Source organism: Bactrocera tryoni, chromosome 3 (genome assembly GCF_016617805.1).
Source record: "Bactrocera tryoni isolate S06 chromosome 3, CSIRO_BtryS06_freeze2, whole genome shotgun sequence".
Lineage (NCBI taxonomy): Eukaryota > Metazoa > Arthropoda > Insecta > Diptera > Tephritidae > Bactrocera > Bactrocera tryoni.
The window spans coordinates 9,747,096-9,769,223 of NC_052501.1; the positions used below are offsets into that span (position 1 = coordinate 9,747,096).

Consider the following 22,128-nt stretch of genomic DNA (forward strand, 5'->3'; position numbering starts at 1 on the left):
AGACCGGCATAGTAGCAGCCGTAGCATCGGTCAAGAGCTGGGCATGAGTCATCAAAAATTCATTTCAGTTTCAATAAAAAAAAAAATTCAAAAAAAATACCGCAAGACTTTTTTGACAACCCATTATAATGCTGATGAACTTGCAAGAAAGCAACTTCTTCTCATTATTATTGGAGTTAGAGGTCTATTATTTTCTTCTGTCCTTCTTTTTTAAAACTGTTTCTTTTAGTAACTATGTGTTCAGTTTATATGGAAGCTATGGGCTATAGTAATCCGATCTGAACAATTTTTTTGAAGATTGTATTGTTGCTTTAGGAAATAATTCATACCAAATTTCGTTAATAAATCTTGTCAAATGCAAAAGTTTTCCATACAAGTACTTGATCCCGATCGTTCAGTTTGTATGGCAGCTATATGTTATAGTGGTCCGATATCGGCAGTTCCGACAAATGTGCAGCTTCTTAAAGAGAAAATGACGTTAGCAAAATTTCAAAACGATGTCTTAAAAACTGAGGGCTAGTTCGTATATATACAGACGGACGGACGGACGAACGGACAGACAGACAGACGGACATGACTAAATAGACTCTGCTCAACATACTGATCATTTATATATGTACTTTGTTGGGTCTCCGACGCTTCCTTCTGGGTGTTACAAACTTCGTGACAAACTTAATATACCCTGTTCAGGAAATAAATATATATCGTTTGTAGTTACTTTTGCAACCAAACCAAGGTGATTATTCTTGGCAAGCACCATGTTTCTAATTTTACGCAAGCCTATGCTATTTTTGCTAACTAAATTAATTAATCCAAGACATATGTCACCACCTCCAGTAAGCACCTCATGAGCTCATGTATTACAAGTATGTGCAAATTTCGTGTCCTTGGCTACGAAAGTTTTCCTTTATGGAAGAGCATAAGCACAAATACACATGTATATGCATATATTTGCAAGTGTGTGTGTGTGCAACAACTAATTAAAATTAGATGAGGGAAGATGCTTGAAATATGCTTACCAATGGATTATTATAATTATGGTGTGTGCAAACAAATTCAAGAAAACCTGACATTCAATATGCTTATGCATGGACTTGTGTTGTTTGCCCACGCGCATGTTTAAGTGTGTGTGTGGTTGTGTGGAATGTCAGCAGGGTGCAGAGTGCGGTTGCATTGCACATTTTCACACAAACACATGCAACAACAGCAACGACTTATCAACTCGCAGCCTTAGAGAAAGAGGCATGGTTATTTGAAAAGACGCAGCCAGCGCGAGTAGTTTGTCTTCTTGGCTTTCTTTTGCGAACTTACTTAAGCTTGGCTGCCTAAATATATATGTATGTATGTGTGCTTATTTACCTCTTCATTTTGTGCCACTCACTTTTCTCTGTTGTTGTATTTGTTTTTTTGTTTTTCGCTTTTCATTGCTTTCCAATGCGGCGAAGTCGCTGAAAAAGCTGCAGAGAGAAAGCAGCCTCGTCTTTCATAACATAATTATAAACTTTTACTTTGACATTTGACTACTTATGCTAATTTTTTGCACACCTGCACGCACAAGCTGCAACGCATCAAGAGAGTGAAAACTACTACAAAAACCATTTCAGCTTCCTTACCAGAGTAAAATCTAAGAATATATAAAGTAAATACACACAAGCGTGCATAAACATTCATATGCATTTGTATATGTATGTATAGTAAACGTGTATATGTAAATACGAGCTCTGCCCATCTACATGTGTATATTGCGTTTGGAACACGCAGAGCGAATGTTGCTAATTGGAAAACCTCAAAGGATTAGCAGTCACTTCTGTAGTGGAGATTGCCGCGCATGGGAGATTAGCTATATTTATACAAATATATATGCACATATATGCATGTATGCATATGCAAATGCATGTGTGTGCTTGTGGTATATTTTTATTCTATCAGGCCACGCTTTCCATCAGCACGTTTCAATGTTTGTTTGGCATTTGTTGTTTGAAATGGGTGCGGTTGATAAAAAACACTGCGCGGTGATATATTTTTTTAGCTTGGGGTATCTGTTGGAAAAATTCTGTTCCAAAAATAGTTAAAGATGACCCTTGCAGAAACTGAGGGGGAATTTTTTGTATTTATAAAGCTAAATTTAATATGACTGGCGATGTTATTAAAATGCCTTTGAGACATGTGGTTTTTAAGAAGATCAAACACGCATATAGTTTTATGATAAGATAAGTTTACTACAAGAATAAGGGTTTGTTGTCATTAATAAGAAATGATTTCGGCTGAGTATTCGACGAGAGCGGCTCGAATAAATTCCAGCGAGAGGCTCAATTTTCGACCATTTTTTGCAGCAATCTGATCGTTTGTCAGCAATAACGAACCAAATATCCGTCAATCGTCTCGGGTCTATCTGCGTAGGCAAGCGATATCAGACAACCATACAAAAATAGTGCAGTTTTGTTAAATGACACGATCTTGGAGACCACACTACAGACCTACGACTCTAGAAAAATCGTCTTAAATTGATTATTTCATTGTTTGTTTGGCCAATAACCGGCATCTTGTTGGAACCAATGAATGTACACATAAACAACCTCTAATCAGGCACAACAAATTCAGTAATCATGGCTCTGAGTCTTCTCTATTGGATCCAACTTTATGAACAGCTTCATTTTTGAAGAAATACGGATCAGTAATACCGTCTTTCACCGAAAACCGAAGTTCTTTCGCAAAATCTTCCATGAAGTGAATAGGCTCCGCTCCAATTGTTGCCCGGGATGGACTTATTAGGGGCTTTTTCACTACTCCTTTCCACACATCAATAGCGCACTCCATGGGGTCTCTCAGAATGCGAATACTAGAGTAAGCGTGGTGCGAAACCAATTGATACAGACATTGCAGGGCTATTATGTCGATCGAATATTGGAGCTATCTCCCTCAACCAAAAATTTTACAATTTTTTCCTACAGGGTCATATGACTTTCGCTTGTGCGCGCATGAATGCGCTGTTGTTTCAGGGTAGCAGACTGCTTCTGCGTGCTCTAGTATTTGGTGCGTTGCAAATTGAAGTGCTCAAGTGTGCACTTTCAATTTTGTGCCGAATATTCAATGCGTTTCTTTATTTGCTCGCATATTCCACTACAGCCAAGGTTCCATTGGCTTCTTCATTCTTTCTATGCTCGCTCATCTTATTATTTTTGTGGTGCTATTCTTTTCAAATGTTATAACATTTGATGAAGATAATAATTAGTTTGTTAGAGGCTTAAAGTTAAGCTGTAACACTCGATTCAAATGCATATAACAGTGCTATCTATATATTTTGTAGAGAATTATTAGACTTAGAAATTTAATTATCACGAATTTTACTATAGCCTTTTTGAAACATAAGACATAAGTAAACTGATGTTAAAATGAAATAAAATGACAGCAATGTCTTGGGTGCTCAAAGAGTTTTTCATCAAAGAAGTGTTGGCCTTATTCTTCTTCTTTGTTTGCGACATTCAGCCGAATTTCTATACCATATTTTTCAGGCTTTAAGTGGCTAAAATATGTCTTTTTTTATCCTTTTTAGAAAGTAAGGTCGCAAGTTATTCATGAATTGTTAGGAAATATTTTGTTAAGTTTTAATTTTTTACTTCACTTTATAATCTACAAGTATAATTAAATATTGAGGCCAATTTACCAAATCAAATAAAATTTCTTCTACTAAATGCTTTATACCCGAAGTCAAAAAAATATCAAAAGACTTCTGACTGAAGTTTTAAAATCTGTCTTTGTAATTTGTAAGCGTGTAAGGGGCTACCACACAGAACTATAAAAGAAGATGCTTCGTTGCACGATAGGAAGTCTCTCGAAATGGCCTTTGGATATTTAAAAAAATCTTCAGAATAGAAAATCCACACGACAAAGCAGATTTTTGCTTAAGCCAAGTTCTCACAGGTCATGGTTGCGCCAGGGCATATTTGAAACGATGTATATACGAAAATGATGATATAAGGGACGTTTGTAGAGGCGACGTAATTGAGAATGTGGAACATGCGTTACTCCACTATCTGTAATACGAGCAAGAAGATGCTTAAAGAACACATTTGGTATAAAAATAATATAAAAATGCTTGAATTCAAAGTTAAGTGGAAGTTCTCCTCAAAAAGCATCTCATTTGATGGAATTGTCGATATCAGACCTGTCACACAAACCGAACGATCAACCAATGCCCTTCAAGGGTCAACTTTTTGATTTTACGAGATATTTTCGCTAAATTTAACGCGGATTATTGTTTAAGGTATAATCTCTGGTGAAAGCTGACATACAGACCGAACGATCTGAATTAAGTTCTTGCGTGAAAAACTCTTTTATTTGAAGAGACATCTGTACAAAATTTGGCTTACATTATTTTCAAAAACAACGATACAATCTTCAAAGAACTTGTTCAGATTGGACCACTATAGCATATTACAACCATACCATATAAACTTACCTACCAAAACCCAGTCCTTCTTTATTGTGTAGTCGAAAAAGTATTTTCGAATTTCTAATCAAACTTCAACTTATTTTTTTATATTTATAATGAACTTTAATAAAACAAATATGTACTATTTTAGTCGAACAAATTTTGTAATTTTTCTGCTAGAGATATTATTCTATCAGTGGAAAACTTTTCTGGTTTCTCGGCGAAGAACTCCGACAAATAATTTTCACAGGCTTCTTTTGAAACCAATTTTACTCGATTAGCGGAGTTCTGTATTGACCGAAACAAATGGTAGTTCGATAGTGCGTGATCAGGGCTATATTGGATACATCAAAATTTCCCATCCAAGCTCTCTCAGTTTTTTCTGAGTCATCAAAGAAGTGCGTGGCTTAGCGTTGTCCTAATGGAAGACGAAGCCTTTTCTGTTCATCAGTTCTGGCCTTTTTTTCGATTCCTTGTTTCAATCTCATCAGTTTTTGACATTAAAATGTTGAATCAATCGTTCGACCAGGCAGGAGCAGCTCATAGTGAGCGATTCCTTTCTAATCTCCTTCCCTTTCCTTTCACACTCAGCATAACCTTTCGAGGCGTCAATCCTGGCTTTGCGACCATTTGTTGAGCTTCACGAAGCTTGAATCATTATCTTTTTCGCAAATTTTCATTAAAAACCTTATTTATTTAGTAAGATATTTTCATGAAATTTGGTGCATATGAAGGTAATATTAACTTGTAGGTTAATCAAGCTGAATTATCAAAAATCAGATAAATTTATTTTATTCTATTTTACGCCATAATTAAAATTACGGGTCCTCAGCCTAATTTAATTTTATTTAAAAACGTTAGAATTTCGCTAAATCTCTTATATGTAGTAAACTCTGTGCCATTAGATTTCATGGTATATTACGGTATTAACGTGATAATAATGTCAGTTCATACCTCATCCCAACAACAATAAAAGTTAACTGTTGTTAGGAAACTTGACTTTATGTTATATAAACTCAATTTGTTGTGTAACAAGTACCTTCTAGCATAGTTAAAAATATCTTTCGTAGTAGCTTCTTTCGAAAATTTTGACAAAAAGTGTCTGCTTGAGAATAACTTAATACTTTTCGCTTGAATTTTATGCTTCTCTACAAGTACTTCTCAAATAATTCCAATAAAAAAACAAATGAAATAAACGCGAGCCAGTAAGCATACATACTTCAAATGGCATCTAATTGCGCTAGTTCATATAAATTGTATTCTGCGCAGTATTCGCTGAAAACCACTTGCTTAAATATCGCTTGTGGCTTATCTGGCAACTGTCATGTTAGCTAACTATTTCCCCAACTAAATACAGCCAAATGTGTGTATCTGCGGCTGCCTGCCCATTGACAGTCAATAAATCACGTCATTGCAGCGTTACGCAACATTTAATGGAGACTTTGCTGTTTAAGCGAAAGCGAGCAATCGATATTTGTAATACAGCGAAAGCCTTTAACTAATTTCCCACAGCGCCGCACTGTACACAACCAACGCCAGCGCACACATTCATGCAGACGAATATACCCACACGTACATATATACATATGTATGTAACTCACCAGCACAGCCGACATTTTTGGCAAAAACTTTATCGCACGCAACTTTGAGCGCTCGAGTTAATTGCCACCCACGACACATCACTCATACGCCCGGGTGCCGACGAACAGTGGCAGCGGCAGGCAGACAGTAGTTTCGAATAACTGCGCGCTCATTTGCCGAAGCGCTGCCGCCGGTAAGAGCTTCTGCAGACAATACACACACACACAAATCGGCACACATGTATGTAAGTATGTGTATGTGTGTGTGTGTGTGGCTGGCATGCCGACGAAAAGTATAAATTAATTAAAATGATTTTATGCTCACGTTCCAATTTTACCTCAGCCCTCTCCCTGCGCCTTCCACATCATCACATTCTGTACAGCCGTAAACAAATCGCTGCACAATAACAGTAGCGGCATCGGTAGCAGCGACGGTGGCAGCGACAGCAGCAGCGTCAGCAGAGGCAACATCAATTAAAGCAATCACCACCACAACAATCACTGCCACAGCAGCCGAGTCGCTCCTGCCATACACTAATTTCCTTACCTTTTCTGTACGACCCTCTTCTCATCCTCTTCCGCGCTCTTTCTGCCTCTCTGTCCCGACTCACTTAAATGCTGGCTTGCATGTTCAGTTGGCATGAAAAAAACTTTTCAAAATTAATTACTACGACAAGCTGTAGATGGAATAATAAAAAAATCTGCACGAAGCATTGGCGGTACATGTGTGTGTGTGTGTGGGGGTGGCTGTGGTTATCAGGTTGGAAAAAAGAAACAATAAATCGGAAATTTCATGTCGGCGAAGAATCCAAAAAATCTGCGGCATCCCACCTGCGGTTGACAACCGTCAGCTGTCAGGCAACTAGCCGCGTTTTGTTGCGCTCAGCGAGTCTGCTATGCGTTGGAGTTATGGAAATTTCATAAATTTCTCCCACAGCGGTAGGTTATGAGGCAACTTGTGTACTTAGCACCGTAGCCTACACAAACAACACAAACAAGTTGCTTAAATACGTAAATGAGGTTAATTAATTTAAATGTTAATTAAGTTGTTGTGAGTTGAGTTGAGTGAGGGAGTAGAACGTCGCATATTGCCGTGCTTGGTAATTAAGGTGTGGGATAATCATTAGCAATGGTGGCTGTGGGGCTGTTTCAAACAACTTGGTGCATGCCAATCACCTTTTTGAAAAAAATATTTAAGTAAAGTGAGTTTACATGGATGGCATACCATGGTATGTATAGTGTTATCTGTTTTTTAAGTGGCCGTGTGTAAGTATTCTCATATAAAGCTGTGTAAGTGAGCATATACTTTGTTGTCAGGTGATTCTCTTTATTAAAGCTTCTGTTCGGTCTGCAGCCTTTTTTCATTAGTTTGAATGTTTATCCTATTAAAAAATCTACAGTTTGACCCTAATACCGGATTTTTATGTACGCATTTTTCTCTTGGATATGTTATGTTATGCTCCTGTAAGTGATATTTCTTGTCTCATTCGAATTTCTAAAAGTTTCCGCCGTGTTTGCATCATCAGGCGATCGATTACCTCACTCAAATTCTTTTGTCATAAAAACGACGAATTTTGATAATTTTTGATTTAACTCCCTAGCCTATTAATTCCACTGGGAATCAAATCTACGAAATAATTATGAAAAATGTTATTACTAATTAATACCCTTTTACTTAGTATTAATAATAGATCTTATAAGGGCACCTAATTTGACCCAACTGGTGTCATTATTACAGTCAAAATGTCACGTAACCTTCTGTTTATTTTTAATGATTTCTAAACGCGTTTTGCTAATTCTCAGTGATATGCAATTTTCTCATATTTTCACCGTAACCTTCAAAAAGTATGATACATTCATACAGTGCCTTTATTTTGCGTTCTATGTACATACATATGTATGATGTCATATTAAGTGGCAAACTGAGTCAAATAGTTGTGATTCTCTATATATTTATTGATAATAAATTTTGTGTGTGATTTAGTTTTGTATTTCAAGCATTGTTAATTCAGGATGTGGCATATTATAAGTAATTAAATTTCTCGTCATTATGACATAAAATGACATGCTACTTTCTTATGAGTCGATATTTTAATGACATATTATTTTATGTTACGATTTCATTGCAATGTGGTGGTTTTCTATTACAAGCCATGTTATATAATGTTATGTCATGTCATGTCTGATTACATATATTATGATTTACCATTTTATGTTTATTTATGATGTATGATGTTATGTTATGTTATGTTATGGTATGTTATGTTGTATTATGTTATGATATGTTACGTTATGTTATGTTATGATATGTTATGTTATGTTATGTTATGGGATGTTATGTTATGTTATGTTAAGTTATGGTATGTTATGTTATGTTATGTTATGATATGTTACGTTATGTTATGTTATGTTATATTATATTATATTATGTTATTTTATGTTATGGTATGTTATGGTTTGTTATCTTATGTTATGTTATGTTATGTTATGTTATGTTATGTTATGTTATGTTATGTCATGTTATGTTATCTTATGTTATGTTATGTTACGTTAAGTCATGCTTACGTTTTGTTAAGTCAAGTTATGTTAAATTATGTTGCGATATGCTACGTTTTGTTACGCTATAATATGCTGCATTATGTTGGTTTTGTTGTGCTATGCAATGTTATTTAGTGCTATTTTGAAAAAAAGATTACTTTGGTATTTGTACAGTATGTAATTCTTGCCTCAAAAAAAAAAAACAGGATTTACGATCTGGTACCAATTAATTAAACTAGCGTCTCCTGAAATAATATACTAGCAAGTGTGTATATAAAATGATTACCCAATTGCGTGCAGTCCATTTTTTATAGTATCAGATATGTACATATATATGTATATACCTAATTCTCTTCTTTATTTAATTGAGTTTATTGTTGTATTTACATTTCATTAACAAATCAAAATACAGAGTTCGGTTTCCCGTATGCACCATGCAAGTATGCAGTAACAAGATCTTTACAAGCAAACGCAAAGAACTGCATGTGTATGCCACTTTATTTAATTATGATTTCTGTAAATGTTTTGAGCTGCACTAATTGGCAACTGCTCCTTGGTGACTCTGAAGGTTTGCTTTATTTTTCATAAGTATACTCACAAGCGATATCTTTGAATAAGTGCTACGGACGTATGCACATAGATGTACCTAAATACATTCTCTGTAAGTGCTTGCTTTTTGAAAAGTAAATATTTTTCATGAGCTGCATGCAGCAAACGTGTGTATCAGTCGCTTGAGATGGGATAGTGTGTTCAACGTCATTGAAATATGAGCTGCTGCTGTTCACAATATCAGTTTTTCAAATGTCTTTTTATAAAAGTATGGAATTGAAAGTGATTTTTGAAGATACATATTATTATTTTTCTTTTTGCTGGATTTGGTTAATTTTGTTTGGATTGAACGATATTACACGAAAAGTGAAAAACATGTTGCTAGAAGGTTACCGCATATTTGAAAATACAAAATAACTGTAGAAATCAATCCAATGCGGTGAAATAAGGCAATTGAAAATATTTTTGGAAGAGAACAACGGACGTTTAATAAATTGAAGAAAAAAATTCTATAAAATGAACTTCAAATGAAAACGGTTTACAAATATTTCTCATAATAATCACGTACATTTTTTGGCATTTACGGAAGTAAAAAAATTTTAAATCCTTTCAAAATTTTGAGCAGCTAAACCACATACTAAATTTAAAGTATCTATACTGAAGTGGGCGTATTAAAAACGAAGCTGTCTAGCGTATAATTATTTGAAAAATGTTGGCTCTAATAGAAACCGAAACTGAAAGCGCACAAGCATATCCATGACACTACTACTCTCTATGTATAGTTGAATGCCATGGTTACGTGCCCACCTGTGACGGATATAAGCTCATCAAGTGCATACGCTTCTATGCTTATTGCTCACTCTCGCTACAGCGCTGTACATGTATATGCCCCACACATCCTTACAATTAAGTACCGACACATAGACTCCGATTTTACAGCATTCACAAGCACATGCGTTTATGTGTGCGTGTACGTGTGTTTGTATGTGTGGTCGCAGCAAATCCTAGTAGCTGTTTATATGATAAGTGACATTAATTCGTTATGATCGCATTCGCTCAACTGCACATCGGCGGCTTTGGCGCTGACAATTTCCGCAACAGCTGTTGTGTGTGTAGTAAATCAGCTAAAGTGAAAGCAGATACCGCAGACAGTCTGCTATTAGCATTTATTTAAAATCGCACACACATACTTATATGTGTATGTGTGCGAAAAGAGCGGCGGTCGGAAAGTGCAAAAAAGCGACAAAAGCGGAGCTGCAGAGGCGTACACAATTTAAATCTGATAAACCTATAAATACATATGTGCGTCTGGTTTAGAAGCCAATGTATTAAATTTCATACTCACACATACATACATACGATCTGCGAAAATAAATGAAGGTTTCTTTTGAGAACGAAGCAAATTGTTATAAGAACAAGAAAACATGTTAGCTTCGGTTGTGCCTGCCGAAGCCATACTACTCTTCACAAATTTTGCTTGCAAGAACTTGATTTTGAACAATCAGGTTGCGATCCGATTTAAACGATTCCTTCCAAGATTATGCTACTGTACTGGACAAAAATCTAAGTCAAATTCCATGAAGATGTCCTGCCACATAATTATTTTGTCCTTACAAGGGCTAAATTTTGGTCTTTCAATTCGTTTGGTTACTACATCCTAGAGTGATTCGATCTGAATAAATTTTTCGAAAATTGATCAATTTTTGTCAATTCTCATCAAATGAGAAAGTTTTCTATACAACCTTTTCAGTATGTATGGCAGCTATATGCTATAGTAGTCCGATATCGGCGATTTCGACAAGTGAGCAGCTTCTTGAAAAGAAAACGACTTGTGCAAAATTTCAAATCGATGTTGGATCGATTTTGGATATAACAAACTTCGTGACAAACTTAATATAAACTGTTGAGAGTATGAAAAATCCGCTAGAGGGCTGATAAGCGAAGTCCAGAGCTGACCAAAGGTTCAGCGCCAACATTCGTTTGATCTATTGAATTGAGAATTGTGAAGAATTCAATTTATATTGTACCCAACTTCTGGTAAACGACGTCGTAAGAAGGCACAAGTTCAAGGCAGCTGGTCAAAATTTCTCTATAGAAGAACAAAGCAACCGGTTCGCGGGCTCACAACAATAATACTTGTATTATTCACAACTTCGATGTTAAAGGAAACTTCGTCAAATTTCAAACTAGAATTTAGTTCGTCGATAATATTAAACAACCATCATCAGCGCCACTTTTTCTCTATATGTGGATGAATGTCTATAGATGGTTTTGGAACCACCAATTATTTTTGTATGGCACATATGGTATTGATAAAATTTGTTATTAGGGTTACTAGTACCAAAAAAAATCGAACAACGACTTTGTCTCAAATTTTATTTCCAATAGAATAACTGCTGCGGAATCATTGAAAATATGGCAGAAGGGTTTCTGGGAATCTACTTTAGCATGAACACAAGATTTCGTGTAGATCGGAGAAATAGCAGAGGATCTCAAGATCCCTAATGGATAGATTCAACACTTTTTGGTTATAAAATGTGTTAATAATAAATGACATGGCAATAAAGATGCTTGACAACACAACAGAGAAATTTAAATTCAAAGGCATCATTGACGTGGGTTTATGAATACGATGTCAAAACTCTCCAACAGTCTAGCGAATGGCGCTTCAAAAGTGAGTTGAAACCGAAAAAACCGAATTTCTCTGAAGTCGCTGATGGCCATCCTAGTAGAGGCATAATTCGCTTAAACCATGACATACTTTTTTTTGACTAGGAAACCTGTTTTGAAGGTGATAAAATATACAATTTAAATATCTAAAAATTGAGGGATTGTTTGGTATATCATCATGGAATGACTTACGCCTAAACAACGTTTATTAAACGTTCAACTTTAATACGAAAATTCACGTTCCGCAAAGAATGTTTTTCGCGCTCTTCGCTCAACTTATGGTCAACATAATCCGCCTACTGAGCGTACTATTCGCAACATTTGAAACCCAGCACTCACAGTTGGATTATATTCGACCGAATAGATTACGTCCAGCACGCAGTGAAAGAAACCGTGGGCAGTGGAGAGTCGATTCAGCACCATTCGCAGCTACTCGAACTGACATATGGAACGACTTAGCGCATTTACTTCATGATCTTATGCCGAAAACGTAAAAACTACATCTTGTGCAAAAACTGAAGCCGCTCGAAATTCTCAAGCGACATCACTTCGCTCTAGCGGCTCTTGAAAAATTAAAAGTAAATCCGACGTAACCTTCCATTTCATTCTGAAAAAGCAATGGTTTGGTATGTTTTGTAGGGCGGTAGAATCATCAGTCCAAATTTCTTCAAAAGTAATGCCAGTGAGAGTGGCCTTCAATGGCGACAGTTTTCGCGCCATGGTAACCGACATTTTGATGCTTGCAATTATAGCTCGTGCTTGCGGCGACATTTGCTTTTAACCAGATGGCGCCACTTCCCACACATTTCATCAATCAATGGATTTATTGAGAGTACACTTCGGTGAGTAGATAATTTCACGTTTTGCGCCAGTCAATTGACCACCCAGATCGCGTGATTTCACACCGTTAGACTTTTTTCTGCGAGGATATGTAAAGTCCAAAAAATAAGCGTCCACTTTGATACAGGCTTTTGAGCAAAATATCACGCGTGTCATTCGCCAGTTACCAGTTGAAATGTTTGAACGAAAATTGGACCCGATGTATGGGCCATCTGAGACGGGCTGCGGCCAACATTTGAAAGAGATAGTCTTCAAAAAATAAATGCAAAAGAATGTATTTTCATATCATAATAGACATTACCACCCATTGAATTTGAAATTATTTCGTTTTTATTTAATCGCAAATTTCATGCAGACCTGATGGTGCTACCTCACTTGATTTACTCGCTTATCAAGACAAGTGACAGCTAATGTGTTATGGATATATATTGTAGTCATTAAATTTATGACAAGTTCAAGTGCTTCATAAATATTTTTTTGGATGGTAGTGGATTTATGATACGGAATTTCTATTGTTAAAATACCACATAGATAAACTAGTCGCAATTTACTGCTAGTATCAGACCTTATGCTATTAGTAGTCATGTACAGAGGGTATCAATGCTAATGAGTCACTGTTAGTAATGCATAGATATCATTAATTTAAAATTAAACCCAAATAAAAAAGTGAAAGCTAATTAGTTTTAGTCACACAAATAGTTGAGCACGGCACTTACAAACTAGCTTATCTATAAATTATTTTATTATTGAAATATTTTGTTTATGAAGAAATAAGTAAAAGTCATATAAGATAAGGTACATACGTATATGAAATGGAAACATTGCGTTAAATATAACAGAAAGTTTTAAAGCAAGTTATACCTATTTATAAGTATATCATTTATATTATTGAATAAATTAAATTCAATAAGCTTTCAATACACATATAAATCTATCAATAAAATACTTAAGTTCCGCATTTATATATGTATATACTTGCATATATATATTTATAGCCGGGTATGACTGATAATGGTTCTCGAAATGTAGAGAAACTTTCGCTGGGAGAAGAGGTTAATTTCTTTGTAAAGAAATTTCGGAGCTTTGAAAAGAGTAAATAAAATGGATGAGAAGAGATGTGACGAAGGCGACAGCAGTTGAAGTACCACCATTTGTCACTACAGTTTAGCAATAAACAAACAGTTAATCAAAGAGAAAAGCAGATATTCTTACTGTAAGAACGGTTACAGAAGACCCCGTTGTGAATGTTATAGTCTGCTCAGGAGTGAGAGACTATTCCAATAGGGTAGTTCCGACTGGAGTCTGTAAGGGTTGATAAACAAGTTCTGTATTAAATTTGACGCTTCAGGTACCGAACTCTGTGAGTGACTCCTGTCCAACAGTGTTATAGTTCAGATAGTCTAATGTGTTGATAATTATATTTTTCAATATACAGTTATAGAGTGCTCGGTTAGGCAGAGCTGCACAGGAGTTTCATACTCGATCAGTCGAGGTGGAGTTGTTATTATAATATTTTTCTATATAATGAATGCATTTTCCTACATGGTCAAAAAGAAATTATTGAGTTAAACATCGACTTCATCTTTCAAATAAATAAAAAATATTCCGTTGCTATTTAAACAGCAAACAGTTAGTTAATTGCACAGCCAACAAATTGTCATTTGGTTATCAATTAATACCAGCAGCTGCAAAGGGACGCGAATTTTTTGCTTATTTTCTTCCTGCTTTCATGCTCAAATTTTAATTCTCGACATTGATAAACACAAGAATTTTATTTTTTAGCTCTTTAAGTTTGCTATTGCCTGATTCGAATGGGCCTAAGTGGTATGAAATTCTCATTGATGAAGATGGAATTTTTCATCATGCACATACACAAATTTATTATGGGTGGCGACTTTAATGCGAAGCATGTCTCCTGTACATCGCGCTTAGCGAGATTTATTCCAAGCAGTTCAGGAAATAGGATGTTAGTCGGTATCGATCAGCAAAACAACTTATTGGCCAACGCCAAAAGTACTCGATGTAATAGACTTCCTTATTACTGGGGAAGTATCCTGAAATTTCATCAAAATATATTTAAGCTCTGATTTTTCTCCAATATATTTAACACTAAGTGAAATAACCATTAAAAAGGACTTCAATTTAAAATATGCATAAACAATAAGAACTGGACTTCATTAATCCTATCGCATTAGCACTCAACAATAGCGCAAATTTATAGAATAACATTTAAAATGGAAATACCCTTCAAATAGGGAGTAGTGTGCTCAGCGGTATTCCTTGATTGTGGCGTTCGTTAAGGTGTGACAAAAACAAAGACAAAACTATAAGCATAAGTAAAAATTATGTCTTCCGGTTAAGTATTATACTCTTCCAGAATCGCATATCATCACTCAAACAAACAAGTTATATATCAAGCCGATATGGTCATAAGGTGCGTAAGTATTGGGTATCGCCAATGATAGAAGGGAAAATATTAAGCCACGTTTCAAAAAAAAAAATCATTAAGGCCTCCTGGTACAACAGTAATGCTCATATTCATGGAGACCCAAGAAAGTGCAAGTATAGTCGCTGAAGAAATAAGATTTCAGGCAGATGCCCGCTACAAAAGATTTAATGAATATGTGAATGCGGAAACGAGAAGTCCCCTTTTAGAAAGATGCCTCTTTAGTTGCAATTGGGGCAATCAAGCTTTGTTATCATTTTATTTCATTGCTGAATAAAAAAATTGATGGAATCATAAACTTTAGCGTTCTGAAGTGGGACTCTCATGCCCAGTCAAAGCACCCATACGCATTTTTTATCTTGAATTTTTGATTTTAAGTAATTACTCACTTTGTGTTGTTAATTGAGATCCCGTGGCGTCAAGTGGGTAATACCTAAACGGAAATTAATGAGCAATGACTCAAGAAATGTTGATATATCAGGAATAAAAACAGACAGACGTTGACTGAGCTGCACCAAAGAATCGTCAAATGGACAGAATTCGATCGTTCAGTTTTTGTATGGAAGCTATATGTTATATTAGTCCGACAGAGTAACTTCTTGAAGAGAAAAAGACAAGGTGCAAAACTTAAAGCAGGGACTGGTTCGTATATATTTATACAGACAGATGGACAGACAGACAGACGGACATGGCTATATCATTTATACATATATATACTTTATAGGGTCTTCGACGCTTCCTTCTGGGTGTTACAAACTTCATGGCAAACTTAGTATACCCTGTTCAGGATTTAATTATGTTACTCTTGAAGCATTGTGCAGTCATTGTTTTAATGCTCGAGGAGGTACTTGAGAAAGATTATTTTTTGTAATTTAGTTTCAAAGAGATAATGTTTTTGGAGTCATATTATATATGTATATTTTATGTTGAATCTAATGTCTCTCAATCAAACTCTACTTCACATGCAGCTATCGGTGCGTTTAATCATACTTTTCTGAGAAATTAAAAATGCATACCTAAGTCTTTTTACATGTCATAGCCTTATTTTAATTTTTACAAATATTCTGGATAGCCACTTGGCTCAGAATGGATGCAGTGATCTGCCACTGCTAAAACTTATTAATACATATTTAGAAAATATTTTTAATGTTATGCCAGATATTTTTATACCAAGGCACACTTGCAGTATCATCGTTGCTTTCAGCAGTGTTGATTGATACTTGGGTAGCATTTCCAACAACAGTAGTGTTCCATTGTGGTGGAGCCCAGGTAGAGTTGGGTGGAGCTATAGTTGAGTTCAATTGTGGTGGTGTCCAATTGGTGTTTGGTGAAGTCCAGGTGGAGTTTGGTGGAGCCCAAGTAGAGTTGGGAGGAGCCCAGGTGGAGTTCAATTGTGGTGGAGCCCAGGTGGAGTTGGGTGGAGGTATAGTTGAGTTCCATTGTGGTGGAGCCCAGGTAGAGTTCGGTGGAGCTATAGTTGAGTTCAATTGTGGTGGTGTCCAATTGGTGTTTGGTGAAGTCCAGGTGGAGTTGGGTGGAGCCCAAGTAGAGTTGGGAGGAGCCCAGGTGGAGTTCAATTGTGGTGGAGCCCAGGTGGAGTTGGGTGGAGCTATAGTTGAGTTCAATTGTGGTGGTGTCCAATTGGTGTTTGGTGAAGTCCAGGTGGAGTTGGGTGGAGCCCAAGTAGAGTTGGGAGGAGCCCAGGTGGAGTTCCATTGTGGTGGAGCCCAGGTGGAGTTGGGTAGAGGTATAGTTGAGTTCCATTGTGGTGGAGCCCAGGTAGAGTTCGGTGGAGCTATAGTTGAGTTCAATTGTGGTGGTGTCCAATTGGTGTTTGGTGAAGTCCAGGTGGAGTTGGGTGGAGCCCAAGTAGAGTTGGGAGGAGCCCAGGTGGAGTTCAATTGTGGTGGAGCCCAGGTGGAGTTGGGTGGAGCTATAGTTGAATTCCATTGTGGTGGTGCCCAGGTAGAGTTCGGTGGAGCTATAGTTGAGTTCAATTGTGGTGGTGTCCAATTGGTGTTTGGTGAAGTCCAGGTGGAGTTGGGTGGAGCCCAAGTAGAGTTGGGAGGAGCCCAGGTGGAGTTCAATTGTGGTGGAGCCCAGGTGGAGTTGGGTGGAGCTATAGTTGAATTCCATTGTGGTGGTGCCCAGGTAGCGGTAGGTGGAGCCCAAGTAGCGTTGGGAGGCGCCCAAGTGGAGTTCCATTGTGGTGGCGGTGATGTATTATTATTGGAGCTGCTAATTGACAGACAGCGTTCGTATTTATCGGATACCTTCGCCAATTCGCGTATCATTTGCCACAATTTAATGTCTATGCAATTTTCTTCCTTTTGAGGTAAATCACTTGAAAGATAGTTCAGTTCGTTGAAAAGCTTAGAGATCTGGATATAAAATAAATACAAATAATTTGTAAAATCAAAAGTTTACGTCACCAAAGAAAATACACATTTAATTACCAAACGGGAATAGCATTTAATTTCGGCATTGGTTGGGTTGCGCAGAGAGCATTGTTCAATGCCTTCCAAAAATTGTTGCTGTATTTGCTCAACGTCATGAAACTTCATGTAGGCTTCCAGTAGGTAGATATCGACACGCATACATTTCCTAATGCCAAATCCGCTAATATACAAAGTGTCCTCCACTTGTTGAGCATACAAGTCACCGCATATCTTTCGGAGTTCATTCTGAGTTATCCTGTCGTCTGGAAATGATTCTTTTCGTTGTGACGGTTGAAATAACGCTTCGAATAATTTCTCAGCATTTTCTTTTAATATTTCGGCACCTTTCGGTATTAGTGATTCATTGTTCAACGGTAGATAAGCGTAAACCTGTAAGAAGCGTTATTGTTAGTATTGTGTTTCTTGGAAAGTTCTCCCGAACTGATCTATGGAAGTAATTTGGACTTACGCTTTGCAAGAGCAGACAAACTGCCAGCACCTTCCATGTACACCTCATCGTTCTGTTCTGTTGATTTGTCAGTCGAAATTCGACTTTTTATATATAAATATTCTATCAAATCACTGTTTATCAAACTGCTATTATACTATTTTATTTTTACCACAGATAACGCCGTCCAATCGTATGGCACCTTTGAGCATTGCGATAAGTAAACTAACAGCAATCACATTTGCAAAAAATATGAACTAATATGATAAATGATTTCACTTTTCGGAAATCCCTAGGTAAATAAATTTTCATTGACACGTTTGCTTTGTTTTTCTCTTTGACTGGGTTTTAATCATTTTTGAATCTCTTTACAACAGAAAGTAGAGGTAAATAAATTGTGTTGCTGCTTTTGCATGAAGTACTGACAATTTCTCGACTGATTAGATAAAAGGCGGAAGTTTTCTACTGGGTGTTTGCTGGTGTTTAGTGGCCTACGATAGGAAAGATAACATTGTCGGGTGTTGCTTCTCCAACCGTATTTCCGAGAATTTACTTATCAGTTGATAAACTTAATATATATGTTTCTGCTTTCTTCAACCGTTCGCTTTTGTAAATCATAAATATAAATCTCCTTATTTCTAATTAAAAAAAAAATTATGATGAAACGTTTTCGTGTGTCAATAAAATGATAAGTAAGGTACAGGGTTTGTCCGAAAAGTAATACGCCTGAGTCGATTTAAAAAAATTTATTGAACCAACCGTTACAATTCTTGAAATACTTCCAAAATAGGCTCACTTTGCGTCAATGCAGCGCTGCCAGCGCGATTTCCAAGCATTAAAGGAGATACGGAGGACATTCTCCGGAATAGCCCTGAGAGCTGAGGTGCATGCTGCTTGGATCCCATCTCTTGTCTCAAAATTCTTGCCTTTCATCGGTCTTTTCAGGCAAGGAAACAAAAAAATAGTCCGAGATCCATGACTTGTCACCTTTGATTACATTATTCAAAATTGGGAGTCATATTCACACATGTTAAAATTTTCTTGGCACAGTTCCACTCGCCGCAATTTCGAGTCGTCAGTGAGCACTTTTGTGAACATCTTCGCGCACACCTTACGCACGTTCAAGTGCTCCGTCACAATATCATGAACCACAGACTTTGATAAATTTTACATCTGCGCAATTAAAGGAATACTTAGTCGACGGTCTGAGTTCAAAACTTTGCGCACGCGAGCCACATTGTCTGTGTTTGTCGAAGTCACAGGTCTTCCAGCACGGTCTTCATAAGCGACCTCTTCCCGGCCCTCCAGAAAGACCTGGTGCCACCGAAACACACCACGCCACCGAAACACACCACTTCTTGCTAAGAAGAAAATTAGTCCCTTTACTTTCCGTACAACCCTGTTTGAGGCTACATTGCATATGATCATAACTGCCCTGGATTTTCTGTTTCATCTAGAATTCGCCAAGCATGTTTATTAAATACCTGGAAAAGTGGTTTTTTTCAGTCCGGATCAAATTTGATGAGATTGTATATCAAAATGATCTCAACGTTCTAAGCTACCAGCATAGCCAAAAATTTAAAATCGGTTAATGATTATACGACCCTTTTGTTTTGAGTTATCGTTCTTTACTATCAACTAAAACATAGCAACATTTTTCCTAAAAAATCTGATCAATTATTCGGAGATAGTAAAGCTGCCTTAGAAAACAACCGATCACAAATTTGTATATTAAAAAAAAATTTTGAAACAAGGATTTGAGATTGATCGTTAATTTAGATGGCAAAACTGCACCATGAACTGGAAAGCCAGTTGTCAGAGATAATGGATATCATCGAGTCCCAAGGAGCTTATTTGACCTAAATCTAACCAGTCTATCTATACAAAATTATTTAATATAATATAGGAGAAATGGAGTTGTTTCTACCAGACCTACTAATGAAAGTGTTGAAATGGTAATGCACTTTTTTATTACGAAAATGTAGTACAAGTCACATACTCTTGAAAACAATTGTAGTTCACACAAATGATATATTAATTAATGGGCTTGCAGTGTTCGCTTCTGCCTCTGATGAATCAGAACTTCCTTTTCCAGGTGGTGATTTTTTGAGGGAACAGATAAGGCTTTGGAACTTTGCATACGGCTTCATTATTTGAAGCAGTCTGTGTGGAGTGACTATGTTTTGAAACGATAATTAATTTTTATTAGTTCAAAGTGGGTTTAAAAACAGGAAACTTCAAGTTTGGGAAAGCACCTCGCCCTACGATCTATTGTGTCCTTAAAACAATGGCTCTCATGTGAATATTTCTTATATTGTGCTGAAGAGATTTTGGGAAGAATGAGAAGAAGAAGAGAGTCGCTCCGGATGTTGCAAATATTAGCAGATCAATCAACGAAAAGCTACATAAGGCGTTTAGAAATAAGATACGGAATAAGATTCCATGAATAAAAATTTAGGTATCTTTAGTAGAAGATTCCGTTCTAGGGATGAATAAATAAGTGGAATTTCTCAATGAAGCTCCTTTGATTTCAATAGTAGTAAAACAGTGGTACCCAGAAAGAAGCTTCGTAGACCATAAAAAGTATGTATTACAATTAAATGATCACTGTGACAGGTTGGGTCGATTTAGCTTTGTCCATCTGTCTATCGGTTTGTTTGTATATCCGTGAACTAATTCTTAAGTTGTTGAGATGTCAATGTGATATTTTCCACGCTTCCATACTTACATTAAACTTATTGGAAGTCGAGCCCACGCATATTTTAAAATTGCTTTGCGACTGCGATCCTCTGTACCAAATTACATTTTATCATTTAGTTTTACACTTTATTTATTTTGAGTTAATGGCGTTTTGTGGGCGCGGTAGTTGTCTATTTACGCCCACTTTTTTTTGCCAGGGAACGAATATGCCATGTTTCATCAAGATATCTCAATTTTTACTCAAGTTACGGACGGACAGTTGACGGATGGACGGGCAGTCCGTTGAGTGAAGAGAACTCTTATACTCTGTATGAACATCATGCAAGAGTAATAAAATTGTTTGAATAATTTTGTGATTGATTCACTCAGCATTGTTTGAACACGCGTCAAATGTGAGCACCAGGAAAGATAAAATACGCCATATCTTACAGTTTTTGTACAATAAAGGTGAAAACGTGAGCTGCTCGGCCAAAAATTTGAATAATGTTTATAGTCCTGTTATTGTATCACACGCTATTTAGATTTCGTCAATGCCGTACCGGTAATTGTGATGGACAAATTTAAGTATGATCAAAACATACCGATAAAATAATGGAAATCGGCGAATCTGATGAAAACTATTTACAAGAAGACAGACAAATCTAGGCTACATGGAAAAACACATCATCGATCGAACTCTCATATACAAACCGAAATAAAATCGATTAACTACTAAGTGGGTGTCTAACAGTTACAACATCGTGATCAAGCCAGGATTGACAGGCAGGAAGCATTTACTATGTGTTATGGTGGAATTGGTAAGGAATCATCTACTATGAGTCAAGCCTCTAATTTGAACTTGTACTGTTGACAATTGAGCCATTTGAAGAAAGTAGATGCGCAGAAATGGTTATCAGGACAAGACCAGGCCACGCAAAGCAACAGTGATTCGCCACTTGCTCCAGGAGCTCGTTTGACAATCTTTTACGCATCAAACTTTCGTTCCGAATCTAATGCCAAGTACCAATATTGTTCCTGTTTATGGCGAATAAATTTGACTTCAAAGAAGCTTGTACACATCGACTGCCCCAGCTTTCTCGCCAATCTGGAAGATAGTTTCTATGAGAGTGGTAATATGAAATAACCTTAAATTAAAAATTGTTTGATATAGGTCGGCGGCTATCGTTGGAATATACTTATTGATGGATATCTATCAAAATAGATTAGTTTATTACTAACTTTGACTTTTTTCGTCCGCCTTCATGGCTTCATTTACACTCCTATTTTGGAGCACAATAGTGCTGCTGTCATTGCCAATGTAACTTTTATTTGGGTCACTTTGATTCTTTAAATAAAGTTCGTGGTCTTAATCGTATTAAAGTATATACATATGGTATAAATGATCAGTGTGACGAGCTGAGTCAAAAAGGCACGTCGGCATATATGCAAACTAGTTCGCTACAGCATATAGTTCCCATATTGTAGGGAAAACATGTGACTCTTTACTA

The 22,128-nt window shown here is 36.6% G+C and overlaps 1 protein-coding gene across 1 annotated transcript; it reads right to left on the reverse strand.

Moving 5' to 3' along the window:
- Positions 1-16,021: 16,021 nt before the first annotated feature.
- Positions 16,022-18,050, reverse strand: LOC120772563 (mucin-2). The gene is made up of 3 exons (XM_040101250.1): positions 17,963-18,050; positions 17,512-17,883; positions 16,022-17,436 (listed from the first exon to the last, which is right to left on the reverse strand). Exons 1-3 carry the CDS (start codon positions 18,008-18,010, stop codon positions 16,186-16,188), a joined length of 1,671 nt encoding a protein of 556 aa, XP_039957184.1. The 5' UTR covers positions 18,011-18,050; the 3' UTR covers positions 16,022-16,185.
- Between the last annotated feature and the right edge of the window lie 4,078 nt (positions 18,051-22,128).

Coding starts and splice junctions, on each gene's coding strand:
- LOC120772563 (XM_040101250.1), bottom strand. CDS start 18,010: ATGAGGTGTACATGGAAGGTGCTGGCAGTTTGTCTGCTCTTGCAAAGC. Junction 17,884..17,962: donor TTTGTCTGCTCTTGCAAAGC/GTAAGTCCAAAT, acceptor CGCTTCTTACAG/GTTTACGCTTATCTACCGTT. Junction 17,437..17,511: donor TTAAATGCTATTCCCGTTTG/GTAATTAAATGT, acceptor TTTTATATCCAG/ATCTCTAAGCTTTTCAACGA.